The following is a 14,427-nucleotide window of genomic DNA, read 5'->3' as shown; positions in this document are numbered from 1 at the left end:
TAAAATAGGGATCTATGTTATAGATGAAAATAATATTTGCGCCATTCAAAAATAGATGGCAGTAAGAACGAAAGTATGCTTTACACTATACAAAATATATTTAATTTATATTTATGTTTTTACACTATGTTATTAATATGTTCATATATAAATAAAATATTAGAATAATTATAAATTACTTTTATTGAACAAATAGTCCAGTTGTTGATAAGAGAACAAATATTGCTTGAATAGGTTATCAAATGTATTCATATAGTGTGAATAGTACTTTAAATTCCACCAAGCGTTTCCATTTCAGTTCAGTTCGGTTGAGTGAATTGGGGTGCGGTGTGGTATTTATAATATTGAATATAAATATTGTCGAAAACTAGAATAAAAATTAGTGATTCTTTGGTAAAGGTAAATAAAAACGTCCACTAATTTTATAACATACTAATTCTCCAATCCATTTAGAACAGTTGTAAAGTTGATGAACTTTTCTTAATTTGTATACAACATGGAGGATTCTTATCTCTGTGTGTCGTAAGGTGAATCTATCTACAGAAGATTCTTTTGTTTATATTTGAGTTATTTATGATTTTCAATTATTTAATCGCCTTTATTTGTTAGTTTATATTTATCAAACTCTTTGTGTATGAAATACTTTCCATAAATTATATGCTAATTAGAAAAGATTAGTTTTGTGACTAATATTTCTGAGAATATGGTTTTTTTATTCAATAGGTGTGACATTCTCACCAAATCACCATGAGTTACATGCAGTCTAACCAAAATAGACCAAGTAAGTTTTTTTATTTCCTATATTAGATAAGTTGTAATTTGCTTAATTATTAGGTTGATTTCAAAAGAAAATTGTTTAAAATTACAGAATGGATGTTGATTATAAGAAATAAATATATTTTACAATTATGTTAGCAAATTCAGTGATTTAAATGAATAAAATATGACAAATACATAATAATGTTTATCATATTATAAGTGCAGCTTTCATTAATTCTTTAATTTAACATTCCCTTATTGACTTCATTAAATTAATCAGTTATAAACGACATGCTAAATGATGTTTGTTTCGCATTCTATTTTTTTTAAAAATATAAGTTTTCTGTTTCTAATTAATTGGAATGAAATTTATTATATTGTTTGTATGTATTTATTTTAGTTTCGTGACAAAACTCTTTCTATAATGTTTAACATCATATATATATATATATATATATATATATATATATATATATATATATATATATATATATATATATATCAATATCAATTGTTGTCGGCTTTTTTTTCATCTTAAGTATTTTAACATTTATTCATACCATATAGTTGTCAAATTTTGTACTAATTGTAAAACTTCAAAAGTTATGAGATGCAGACTTAATAAATTAAATTTGTGGCTTAATCCGCTCAAGCTCCTTTGTAATCCCTTTCTGGAAAATCTTTGTTGTCAAACATATTCAGGTAATTGCTTGCTTACTTTGGTTCTTCTCAGTTAAATATTAGATAGATAGATGGCCATCTGAACTTAATTTCTTTTTCTACTCACCAATCTTCTCTTTCTAATTTGAGTTCGAGTATTTTCTTCCTTCTTGAGACCATCCTTCAACGTTCACCAATAGTTATCATAATTTTGTTCATACGCCGTTCTTTTCCTTGACTTCTTTCCAATAAGAAATCATTATGCAAAAATAAAAACTTTGAAAGGTAGTCAGTCTTTGTCAAACAGTAAAACTAATAACATGAACAATCTTTAACTGAACATCCCGTCAAATATCCAATACTGTTAAAGTTCTTAACAATCTTTATAATTAAAATTTTGCTAAATAAATTATTAAATCAATATTAATTCATTCAGGCTTTTTTTTAAATCCCTTTAAATCTAAAATAAGTTGATGATTAAAAACAATACTTTCTTTGAAGAACCTGAGTTTGTGTAAGCTGCAAGCAATGAAATTATTGAACCTCACAAACATATGACATTTAAAAACTTTTCTATAGTGTCTCAAAGCTACCATCAAGGTCCCAATGATTTGCCAATGCAGTCTTCAAAAGAACAAACATTATTATGGCAACAGAACTCCTACTTGGGAGATTCTGGAATCCAATCTGGGGCTGCTACTCAGGTGCCATCTTTGACAGGAAAGGAAGAAGAAGAGATGGATTTGTTTGATCTGGATCAACCTTATCAAGGTTTTACACAAGATCAAGTAGATGAAATGAATAACCAGCTGAACCACACAAGATCTCAAAGAGTGAGAGCTGCCATGTTTCCTGAAACTTTAGACGAAGGTTAGTTAAAATAAATCTGTCACATTGAATTGGTTCTAATGATTATTTAATATATTTATTTAGGAATCGAAATTCCTTCCACACAATTTGATCCAAATCATCAAACAGCAGTTCAGCGTTTGGCAGAACCTAGTCAGATGTTGAAGCATGCAGTAGTTAATCTTATCAACTACCAAGATGATGCTGATCTTGCTACAAGAGCTATACCAGAATTGATCAAATTGTTGAATGATGAGGATCAGGTTGTTGTCTCTCAGGCTGCTATGATGGTACACCAGTTGTCAAAGAAAGAAGCATCAAGACATGCTATTATGAATAGCCCTCAAATGGTGGCTGCTTTGGTCAGAGCTATATCAAATTCCAATGATTTGGAAACTACAAAAGGTGCTGTTGGAACATTACACAAGTTATCACACCACAGACAAGGTCTACTCGCCATATTCAAAAGTGGAGGAATACCAGCTCTTGTAAAATTACTTAGTTCTCCAGTAGAAAGCGTACTTTTTTATGCTATCACGACTCTTCACAATTTATTGCTCCATCAGGATGGTTCTAAAATGGCTGTTAGGCTTGCTGGAGGTTTGCAAAAGATGGTTGCACTTTTGCAGAGAAATAATGTTAAATTTTTGGCTATTGTCACTGACTGTTTACAAATTTTGGCATATGGAAATCAAGAAAGTAAACTAATTATTTTGGCAAGTCAAGGTCCTATTGAACTAGTGAGAATTATGAGATCTTATGATTATGAGAAGTTGTTGTGGACTACATCAAGAGTTCTAAAGGTGAGTAAACTTAAACTTTGTGGTATATGTATAATAAAAGTTCTATTAGGCTTCAGTAGTTTTTGGTACTCTCATTTCACAAGAAAGTGAGAATTCATATTTTACCACTTCTAAATTTTGATATCTCAATTCAAAATTATTTAAATTACATTTTTTATCAGAAAAATTTCAACTTTAAAATTTGAAACATAAGGTTTCTGTAAGTTCCTTGATTATTTTCAAGGCAAACAATTGTTAATGTTAATTATTCATTTAATAAAACTGCAACCACTTGTTACTTTTGATCACTATTACAGACATAGAACCGATACAAAGAAAGAAACAAAACATATTTTTATGTGCCCCTTGTCAGAATGACTTTTGTAGTAATTGGTGACATCAACACTCCCTCTCAATTCTACAAAAGTTTCTTATGTGTACTCACATAGTTCAATAAATTTTCTAAAAATATCAAATTTTACATAAGACAGTGATTTTGTCAATAGATCAGCATATTGATGATCAGTGGGTACATAATTAAGTTTTACAATATTATTTGAAATCAATTTCCTTATAAAATGCTGTTTAAAATCGATATGCTTTGATCTTTTCGTTTCAAGTGTTTTTGCATTTTTTATGCATGAGTGATTGTCTTCATAAATTAATATTTGATTAGTTGTTTGATGAATCAGATCTTCCAGAATTTGTTTAAGAAAAAGACAATTAACCAATGCAACATACTCAGCCTCTGAACTTGACAGAGCAACAATTGGCTGTTTCTTTGGATTACATTATTATTGAATTTCAAAATAAATCCACTAATACTTTGCCTATTATTTATACTATGAGCAAAATCAGAATCAACAAAAGCATTAGTATTTACGCTATCAGTTTTAGTATATTTTAAAACATAATTTTGGGTTTTCTTCAGATACCGTAGAACATTCTTCAAATGTTTCCAGTGACTTTGATCAAGACAATTTTGAAAATGACTGAAATAAGTTACTGCAAAGCAAAGGTCAGGTCTTGTACCCAACATAACATACATACATGAACCTACAAGTTGTTTGTATGGTACGTTTGCTATAAAATTTTCTTGAGTCATTAAATTTTATTTTAGCTGAATTGGTACATACAATCATTAATTTGAAATTGAACCAAAATTTTTCGTATCCATGTTTTTTGGGAAAGTTTTATTTCATTATTTGTTCTTTTAATTTAAATTCCTAAAAATACATTTTCATATTGATTTGAAAGATCTTTCATCTGAAATTCAAAATTTAACTTTTCTTTGAGTTCATTCACTTCAACTACACAGTTAGAGACAATTATAATGTCATCAACCCAGATTAACAAATAAGTAGAACCCCTTATATATAAGCATGGATCAGCTAACGACCTGCAATAATTTGTTGCACATAGATTATAAGCAAAAAAATTCTAATCATATACTACTTTTAAATTATGATAAAGTATGTTTTAACTTTCATACATATTTTCTATAACACATATTTTTTTCTTATTTTTTACTTTCATTGTCTTTTATCTTCTTTCATTAACATTTTTTCTCTATTTATCCCCAGTTTCTTACTTGGTCTCCCCATATGTTTTTCAATGGTATATCCAGCCTTCTTACGGTGTTCTCATACCAATTTCTTGTTTAGTTTTATTATAAATTCTTGTTACTTTTATGATGTCTTTTATTTTCACTTCAACTCAAAATTCGTTCTAATTAAATTCAAAATTGGATGTTAAGAGTATTTGGTACTTTTATATTTTTCAATAAAAAATCCACTTGTTAGTGGATATATTTTCAGTAACTTATTTTAATCTAAAAATATTGTCTGTGCATAACCTTCCTGCCCCGAATTTACTTTGTTTTTGTAGCTACTTTTCCGTAATTCTACTGTAATTACTACATTTTCATAATAAAATATGTCTTATATAGGTGTTATCAGTGTGCTCCAGTAATAAACCTGCTATAGTGGAAGCTGGAGGAATGCAAGCTTTAGCCATGCATCTGGGCAATCCAAGCACTAGGCTAGTTCAAAATTGTCTGTGGACTTTGAGAAACTTGTCAGATGCTGCCACAAAAGTTGATGGTTTGGAAAGCTTACTACAATCGTTAGTACAGGTAAAATATGAAGTAAATTATATATAGTTTTGTTTTCACTATTATTTTGGTATTTTAGGTTCTAGCATCTTCAGATGTGAATGTTGTTACATGCGCAGCAGGTATTCTCTCTAATCTTACTTGTAACAATCAGCGTAACAAAGTAACAGTCTGTCAAGTCGGTGGAGTTGATGCATTAGTGCGTACAATTGTTAGTGCAGGTGACCGCGAAGAAATAACTGAACCAGCTGTTTGTGCTTTACGTCATTTGACTTCAAGACATGTGGAATCTGAAATGGCCCAGAATGCTGTCAGACTCAACTATGGAATACAGGTTTGTTTTCTATCCATAATTTAGTTATGAAAATACAAATTAATGTTGTATTTCACATAAATATATTGTAGGTTATTGTAAAATTGTTGAATCCACCATCTCGTTGGCCATTGGTAAAAGCAGTTATTGGTTTAATCAGAAACTTGGCCCTTTGTCCGGCCAATCATGCTCCATTAAGGGAACATGGTGCCATCCATCACCTGGTACAGCTATTGATGAGAGCATTCCAAGATACACAGAGAGTAAGTATCTACTTGTTTTCTTTTTTGAAACACAATCATATCGATTTTCTACCAAATTCATATTTTTTTTCTAATTTCAAAGCAAAGAGCAAGTGTTGCGAGTGGAGGCAGCCAACCACCTGGAACTTATGCTGATGGTGTTCGCATGGAAGAAATTGTGGAAGGAACAGTTGGGGCTTTACACATATTGGCTAGAGAATCCCATAATCGAGCAATCATCAGGCAGCAAATGGTTGTACCCATATTTGTGCAGCTTCTTTTTAACGACATTGAAAATATTCAACGTGTAGCGGCTGGTGTACTCTGTGAACTTGCAGCTGATAAAGAAGGAGCAGAAATGATAGAACAAGAGGGAGCTACTGCACCATTGACTGAATTATTACATTCAAGGAATGAAGGTTAGTAATTTTAGTTAGTTAGTTAGTTAGTGATTTTTATTTATTGGTCTTATAATACATATAGAATTGAAAATATATACTATAAAGTGCTATTTTTTAGAATTTTGGTGTCTCATAATATATTTATGTGAATAAAATTGAACTTATACTACCTAGGGTTCTATATACAGGATTTATTCTGTATTAATTTTAAAATGAACTCATAATCTATTATTTATCTCACTTTTTGGAAACCATACTGGTATTTTCTTATGATTTCTGATCGTTTTCTCAATCTTTTGCATAACATTTTTGTAAACTTTATATGAAGCAATGCCTGTGTGATATGGATCATTCCCAACTGAATGCTTTGTTAAAGGAGTTAATGCATAATCTAACCAGAACTTGATTTTTGTTGGAAATACATATTTATTGATCTAATTTGTACTCATTTTTTTAAATCTTATCACAGTCAATATTATTGTTCTAATTTTTGTTTCTATTTTATAGGTGTTGCTACATATGCAGCAGCGGTGTTGTTCCGTATGAGTGAAGATAAACCACAAGACTACAAAAAACGACTGTCGATGGAATTAACAAATTCCTTATTCCGAGAAGAGAACCTTTGGAATCCAGATCTTGGAATGGGTCCTGATTTGCAGGTAACATGATTACCTAGTATCCCAGTCACCTTGTTATTAGTAAATTAATGGATATTTTTATATTTTGTTACAATTGTAATTTCTTTTAATATATAACAATTGATATTTGAAACCATTCATGCATTAAAAAGTGTTAAGGACTGAAAAAAATCTGGACGGCTGATTGTTTAGGATTTGTAAAATGTAGTGTTACCTTCATTATTGATCAGTATTTCGAAAATAGTGAAATTCTACTTAATCACATTTAAAAAACACTTGTATAAAATATTATGAAAATATTATTTTTTTATCCATTATGTTGAAGAAATCAATGAATAATTGCGCATTAAATCCACTACTAATTTATAATTACAAATCATTTGACTACTGGTGGTGACTATATTCTTGGAAAGTGTACATTGATCAGTTTTTAGTAATTTTAAATGTTGATGCTGTTGAAGGTATGTATGTTAATAGATAATATGTATGTCTTTTAGTGGCATGCGTTGATTTTTTTTTGTTTAATTTAGATTTGTGAATATTAAAGGTTTTTATGATAGATGTACCTCCATTATTTCTTTTTATTGCTGCTACTTTTACTTTCTTGGCATTTCTTTTGGTTAGCTTCTACTACTGTACATTTTACTCTCAGTTTATAAAGATGATAGATTGTATGTACTACCACCTTGTTCAAATATTGTTCTACTTCATGTTTACACATTCTCTAAATTGCAATTTTTGCAACTTTTTGTGATATTCATACTGAACACATTATGTACAATAGCACTATACCAACACTCACACTTGTTTCGATGACCAAGTTATCATCTTCAGAGACTGATGGAAATGTTGTTATAGTGATAGTGTAAACAGTGTGTTCTGTATATCCAATTCTCCTTTTTTTTAATTCTTGTGTCCTATATAATTGTATTTTGTACACCTTATTTGAATATTGTTGGCCCTTGCTAAATAGAGGAATATATGGAGCAGTAAGTTTTCAAAGAGTGAAAAAAATGTCTGAACAAGTTGGGATCACTAAAACAGAGAATCATAAAGTCTTTCATAGACTGGGCAGTTTTTTGGGGTTTCTAAAAAGTGGGGTATATAGGCAACAAATCCCTATAAGATGATTTGCAAAACTTCACGTCTGCGACACCCCTGAAAAAAATTAATTTTAATTTATCCTTGTGACTATTTTCTTATTTTCCATTCCCACAGCCTATTTTGTGAGGGCAGATTTCAGAGATTTTTGAGCTTGGAGGTATTTAGAGAAAATGTGTTTCATCATTAGTTTCCTCATTTAATATGAAGGTCATTAGATTAGTGAGGTTTTATAAATAGGAGTATTTGAAGCAGAGTGATATTGTATTAACCCTTTGTTTATTATTTAAGTATGCCTATAATGCCTTTATATTATTATTTCTTTAGTTTTTTTTTGTTTTTAGTTTTGTTTGTTATGTTTTTGTTGCTCGTTTTTAGGATATATTGAGTCCAGATCAGGCTTATGACAACATGTATGCTCAAGGTCCACCTAGTGTTCACAGCAGTCATGGTGGTAGACCTTACCAACAACAAGGTAAGTTTTACAGTGAAATATTTTTTTCAATATCTACATCTCAGGAAATGATTGGGAATTTTTGTAAAATTAACTTATGTTTTCAAGTATTCGAAACTGATAGAACAAAAGGCTACAAATTTTTGAATATCAAAACTATTCATACTATTTGGCGGCTCAATTATTCTTTTTGATATGTCTTCGTATCCCAGATCCTTACACCTTTGCTGCAGTTAACTAATTCATTATGAACTAGCCCAAGAGCATCTAATATTTTTCCCTGGTAAGGTATCAGAGTTTTTCATAGTTTGCAATACATTCTCAAGTAATATCTTGCATAGTTGGATTTTAGGGTGGTCATAAATATTAAATTTTTTGCGGCGCCCTCTAAAAAGCTTTTTGATAAAAAATCATTGGGAATATTTTTTATTTTTTTTTTTTAATTCAAAACAATACATGCCTCTACACGATCAAAGTTAATTAAATAAACGTATATCTAGATTCTCAATTGTCTACTTCGGGACAAGCTTATCCTACAGGATATACAAATAGAAAAACTTGATGGCATCTCTACATATATGGTTAAGCTTGTCCCGAATTTGTTAATCAAGTACCTAGATATACTTTTAATTAGTTGGTCTGCTGAAAAAGAAAAAAAATTGCATCTCAGCACTCGCATGCCTTCAGAGTATAATTTTCCTGGTCTGTGTCTTCAACATTTCAGATAATGTCTTACATAGAGTTATATGTATATTTATTTAAGTTCCAGGCATACTAATGATATATTTTAAGCCTTCCTAGCAAAAATTGTGAATTTATGGCTGTCTTCAGTGCGATGATAAATATTTTATTTGGGTTTAATCAATTTTTGCAATCTCCCATTTGGATTCACTTCAAAGTATTGCATATCTAAGTAGATAACATATCTATAACGAACTTTCTTAATAAAATGTCACCAAGAGCCATTCCTTTTTAGTCGCCTTTATATCTTCCAAGGGGAAGACGTTTATATCTCCCATACTAATAGTATAGCAACTTTGCTTTACTTTTACTTTACAATGTATGTAAACACATCTGTAGCAATTCCGAAACTAATCAGGGTCCATAATAAACGTTTCATTAAAATACAAGGGCAATTTGTATCAGAATGGTCTTTACTCCGTCTGAAAACTGAACCAAAAAATGAATCTCCTGGTTCCTGGTTAATTGTTAGTGCATAAGTTTTTAAAAAATAATACCAATGATAGATTTATTCAATACCATAGTGTAACTAGATTTAAAAATAGATGTATGTGCAATTGTTTTTACTTACTACAGCATAACTAATTAATTAGGGGTATGGTTTAAAAAAAATTTGTTTTCTGTTTCTACTCCAGAGATGGATTTTAAAAGGAGCATTCTCTTCTAACATCTAACATAAGGTGAATGTACGTAGTAAAATTTTTAGTTTGGTATTTGCACTGTTTTTTTATTCATTTTTGGCATGCCATTTATTGATTTCAAACTTCTCTTTATAAAGACACGATCCAATAATGTTTGTGATCATAAAAGTGTTCATTATTTGTTTGGAACAACAGTATTCTAGCTCTTATTAATTTTTAACATTTTAAAGGCCCCATTGTTTTGTTGTGTCACATTAAACATTATATACGGGCAACTAGATATATTTATCATTAAGTTTCTAAAATGCCAGAAATAGAAAGTTTACAGTATTTGAGATTTGGAGCAAATTTATTGGTTCGTGTCTTGTATTTTTTTACCAGCTGTGGAGATCCCAACTAACTATATGAACGGTAAACTTAACTTATTTATTAGCGACTTTGTTTTCATTCTCTATACTTTGTGTTACTTGTAAACTAACAGATTAATATCTAATATATGAATTTGTTGAGACAGAAACAATACTATAATTTTGGTTTCTAATCCGAATTAGATTAGATGAGCAAACGTAATCGACCTTGCTAACATTTTTACCTATCAATTTTTTGTGTACTCCCTACACCCCTTACAAAGCGAGCTACTTTCCTGAGGGTTATGTGTCTTACCTCTTCTGGTGTTGAGAAACGGGAGTACCTTAGCCTTTGTTGATAGACGCCCTTGTTCTCATGGATATATGTTTATTGGGGTACCATGCACGTCGTGATCTAAAGGATATACTGTGTCCCCTTTTCTAGCTGCGATACTGGGGAATAGCTGCCAGAGATCTTTGTCTTCTATTTCATACGCTCTCAGATGTAGTGCTCTGGATTTCCGTAATGTCTCACACGTTGATAGAGGTTTCGTCCTCTGTGCAACAGAATCTGTACGCTGCATTATCTGCTAATTCTAGCATCTTCATAGAGGCTGTTTCTTCTGGCTCCTTTCAGATACAACAAGAGCTGTTGAGAGCTCCTCCTATTTTAATCAGTTGGTATTTCACAGACCAGTAACTCTCCTTAGCTCTTCTTTGCTTAATTAAAGTACCTTTTGGGTTCAATTAGCAGAATGAGAAAGAAATATCTTCGATTGTTTCAGATCTGAAGTCTTACTCCAATTGTTGATTTCCTTTTGTTCCCCACTTTGTTGTGATCATAGCTTGATAACTTTTTAGTAAACATAAAGTAATTCCATCACTTAGAAATTTTGCCCGCTTAACAACCAATATAGAATTCGTACATTTACATGTTGAGCTTGGTAGCTTGGAGGTTTTTGTGAATTCTCAGTTATTATAACAAAATGAGTACAGCTGATTTTCAAACTTCATATATACTGAATAAAATAAAATATCTGTAAATGAATTACATAGTATTCTATACTTTTTCCATGTTCAGTGATGTGCATTGAACTGAAAATTCAAGTAGAAAATGAAACACATCCTCGAACTACCTAATTATGGTTATAATTTCTGTAAAATATTTCAAACAGTGTAATATACCATTATCAACTAAACTGTCAATATCATTATTTTCTTGCAGAATATTAACCCTTTGAGTACTGAATTATATGTAGAACAAGTGAATTGAAAATATTAAATAAAACGCAATTTTTTTGTAACCTTTCACGCATTTCCTCATAACAGGAAAATACATAGCAGTTGGTGCTGTTTATCAACCCCTCCCGTATCTGTATTATTTTCGACTACACATGATGGTTTGATAATTTTGTCTAAATTATCATCTTTCTTTTTTCGCTTCCCTGTATCAACTAAAAGAATATTTAAATGTTTTGTACTAAATATGTATACATCCTTTTTATCTTTCCATTTTAGTGATAAGAAACCGTCGGATGATTTTGGCCTCTCTTTTTTTAGTTTGCTCTTTTGGCGTGTATTTTCTGTTCTGTTCCAACCACATTTGTATCTTGTTCCAGTATTTTCAAATATAATTGTGGAGACGAATACCAATTGTCCATGTTCAAAATTTGTTGTGCCACTTCTAGATCAACACTTTCAGACGCCGGTATATCAGTTCCCGGTATTTTATTTGTTCCAACATGAATTTTGAAACAAATACAATAACCTGATGAAGACTCGCAAAGTTTATAGATTTTTATTCCAAATCGCTCTAGTTTCGATGGATTGAACTGAATATAATTCAAACGTCCTTTGAACTTCATTAGAGATTCATCTAGTGATATTGCGATCTCTGTAATATAAAAATTGTCGAATGCATTATTCAGATAATCAACTAAATTTCTGATCTTAATTCTATCATTTTTATCCAACTTTTCGTTGTCTATAAAGAGAAGGAATCTTGTGATATCAAAAAACCACTTTTTTTACTTCAATACATAATACTATATATTCTTTCATTTCATCCGCAGTTACTGGAAACCACTTCAGGCTTCGTTTATATGCACCTTCTTTCGCAATTATTTGACTTGCATATCTATTCGTGTCTTCTTATATCATTTCCAAAAAAATTTTAGTTTGTTTAGCATTTTCAATGGTGTAGGATTATCACCTAATCTGCACAGGTACAAAACATTGATTGTTGAAATCCATTGTTCGATAGAAGATAAATTAATTTTTTTAAATCAGACATCTTAAATAGCATATTAAAAAAAAAACAGGAATAAAATAATTATAAGTGAAATCAATTTTATTTGCAACTGTAAGATGTTAAATAAAAATGACAGGCAATTGTTTGCAATCAACACCAACTGGCTGAGGTACCGCAAAAATCAACGCCTGCTTCTCAAATTAAGATGACGAGTCAGACTCGTCCACCATAACTTCGATCAAGATGACTAGTATCACTTGTCAAATGTACTCAAAGGATTAATGACCAATTCTATTTATATAAATCTAACGCTTATTTGTTATGTATATTATTTATTATAGTATAAAAATGTATAAATAATATATTTGTCTTATTATAGGGTATGACCAGATACCCATAGATATGCAAGGTTTAGAAATCGGCGGAAATGGTTCGACATATAGTGGAATCGACGCCATGGACGTAACCAGTGGTGATCCAGGTTTAAGTTTTGATACCATTGACCAACTTCCAACCCCTCCACAAGATAATAACCATGCCGCAGCCTGGTACGATACCGACCTATAAAATCTTACGGAAACAGACTGTGTTTTACAAACACTGAATTATGTATTGTTCATTTGAAACTGTCCCCTTTATATTATTTTAATGGAATTTGTTTATATATACAAATTAGATTTTAGGGTAGGTATCATCTTTCGTGGCAATTTTATTTTATTATATATACAGTAATACCCCGCTTAACGCATAGGATACATTATATCAAAGTAGAGCGAAACAGCGCTAAAGGAGACTATCTTAACATTTATTTCTCAAAAAAATAAAAACAATATAAACGAATACTCTTATAAAAACAAAAAAAATTCAAAATCAGATCATTTAGTCTATTCTGTATTTCCAATTTTCTGTCAAGAAGGCACCTAATGTAGTTTGCGGTTTCGTTTTGTATTCTGTTGTTGATAAGTGGATAAAGATTCTGTAACACCACCCCGTTTTGCTATTGGACTCCTGTCAAAATTTGGATCATTTACAACAAATTTTTCCATAATTTAGTTATAGTGACCAATCTTTTTGTTGAAGATGCCAAATTCAATGCAGCACTAATTTGTCATTAACGTTCTAATCACTTGCATTTTAGGGTCCATTAAAATGTTTTTTCTGGTTTCTATTTTTTCTTGTTTTTTATTATCACCAATGATGATGATCACAATACTAAACTAGAAACACTACTACACTGTTTCTTATATGTTATGAACATATTTGGAAACTTAGCGATGTGCATAATTTCGTGGAATCCTCGGATTGGAAAAAAGGGCGCAAAACAAAAACAGCGTTAAGCGGGATCTTACTGTACTTTTATAAAATTGTTTAGTGGTATTGTTTTATAGCTTCGAAAAAAATCTGGATTATAAAAATGAAACTAAACGACTGATACTTTTTAACATCCAGATTTCCTTTAATTTAAATTTTTTTGTTAATTGTTTTATACTATCCCTATGTTGTCAATTTATGTTGCAATAATAGATTTTTTACGTAAAAATATTAAGTGAATTGCTTCAATAATTTACTCTTTCATTAATTTTGTATGGTAGAGACTTGAAATAAGTAAACAGTATTCATAGGGTAAAATATTTATCAATAGAAATTAGTTTTTTTTTTAATAGAGTAAGTAACATTTCCCTAATTATTTATTTAAATCGAACTGTCTCCCTACTCTTTTGTCTTTCGCACAATAATCATCTCTTTATTTTATGTGAATTTAAGTCAAAACGTTTTTCATATACAGGGTAGAATGTTAATTATATAAAGGCACTGCCTTCTATATTGCATGTAATTTTTAGACATTAATTAAATTTCTGATTGTAAATCAAGAGTTTTTATTCATTCTATAAGCTTCCATTTTCGTGAAAACTAGCAGAAACATATGGTTTGGAATACAACAGCTTTTTAGAGTCCTGAATAGATGTAAATATAAAAAAAGTGAAAAAAATAAAATCTTCCGATAAAGATTGGTAATTAGGAGGCGTGTTGAGCTTGACTACTGAGGTATCAAGATAAGAAGAATAGACATTTGGAGCCTTCCATAGTCTAGATGTTATTGATTTTGAAACTTATTTTAATCGGTTGGTTCGGAT

At 30.4% G+C, this 14,427-nt stretch overlaps 1 protein-coding gene across 3 annotated transcripts; it reads left to right on the top strand.

Moving 5' to 3' along the window:
• The first annotated feature begins 177 nt into the window (after positions 1 to 177).
• On the top strand, positions 178 to 14,159 carry LOC130898725 (armadillo segment polarity protein). Of its 3 annotated transcripts, XM_057808205.1 has the most exons (12): positions 272 to 399; positions 724 to 781; positions 1,999 to 2,289; positions 2,353 to 3,071; positions 4,999 to 5,184; positions 5,243 to 5,497; positions 5,569 to 5,739; positions 5,822 to 6,137; positions 6,627 to 6,778; positions 8,237 to 8,333; positions 9,689 to 9,739; positions 12,672 to 12,873. In XM_057808205.1, the coding sequence occupies exons 2-11, from the start codon at positions 748 to 750 to the stop codon at positions 9,718 to 9,720; spliced, it is 2,253 nt and encodes a 750-aa protein (XP_057664188.1). In that variant the 5' UTR covers positions 272 to 399; positions 724 to 747; the 3' UTR covers positions 9,721 to 9,739; positions 12,672 to 12,873. The 3 variants fall into 3 exon arrangements, with proteins under 3 accessions (XP_057664187.1, XP_057664189.1, XP_057664188.1); XM_057808204.1 differs by lacking the exon at positions 9,689 to 9,739 and having other exon boundaries at positions 178 to 399; positions 12,672 to 14,159; XM_057808206.1 differs by lacking the exons at positions 8,237 to 8,333; positions 9,689 to 9,739 and having other exon boundaries at positions 264 to 399; positions 12,672 to 14,159.
• The last annotated feature ends 268 nt before the right edge of the window (positions 14,160 to 14,427 follow it).

This window comes from Diorhabda carinulata, chromosome 10, assembly GCF_026250575.1.
Source record: "Diorhabda carinulata isolate Delta chromosome 10, icDioCari1.1, whole genome shotgun sequence".
NCBI lineage: Eukaryota > Metazoa > Arthropoda > Insecta > Coleoptera > Chrysomelidae > Diorhabda > Diorhabda carinulata.
Note: the sequence above shows the minus strand (reverse complement) of the source record. Positions and strands in the feature narration are given on the sequence as shown.

Excerpts from the sequence above, each read along its gene's own strand:
- LOC130898725 (XM_057808204.1), top strand. The coding sequence starts at position 748 with ATGAGTTACATGCAGTCTAACCAAAATAGACCAA. Across the intron at positions 782-1,998 it reads GTCTAACCAAAATAGACCAA|TGTCTCAAAGCTACCATCAA; the intron begins GTAAGTTTTTTT and ends ACTTTTCTATAG. Across the intron at positions 2,290-2,352 it reads TCCTGAAACTTTAGACGAAG|GAATCGAAATTCCTTCCACA; the intron begins GTTAGTTAAAAT and ends ATATTTATTTAG.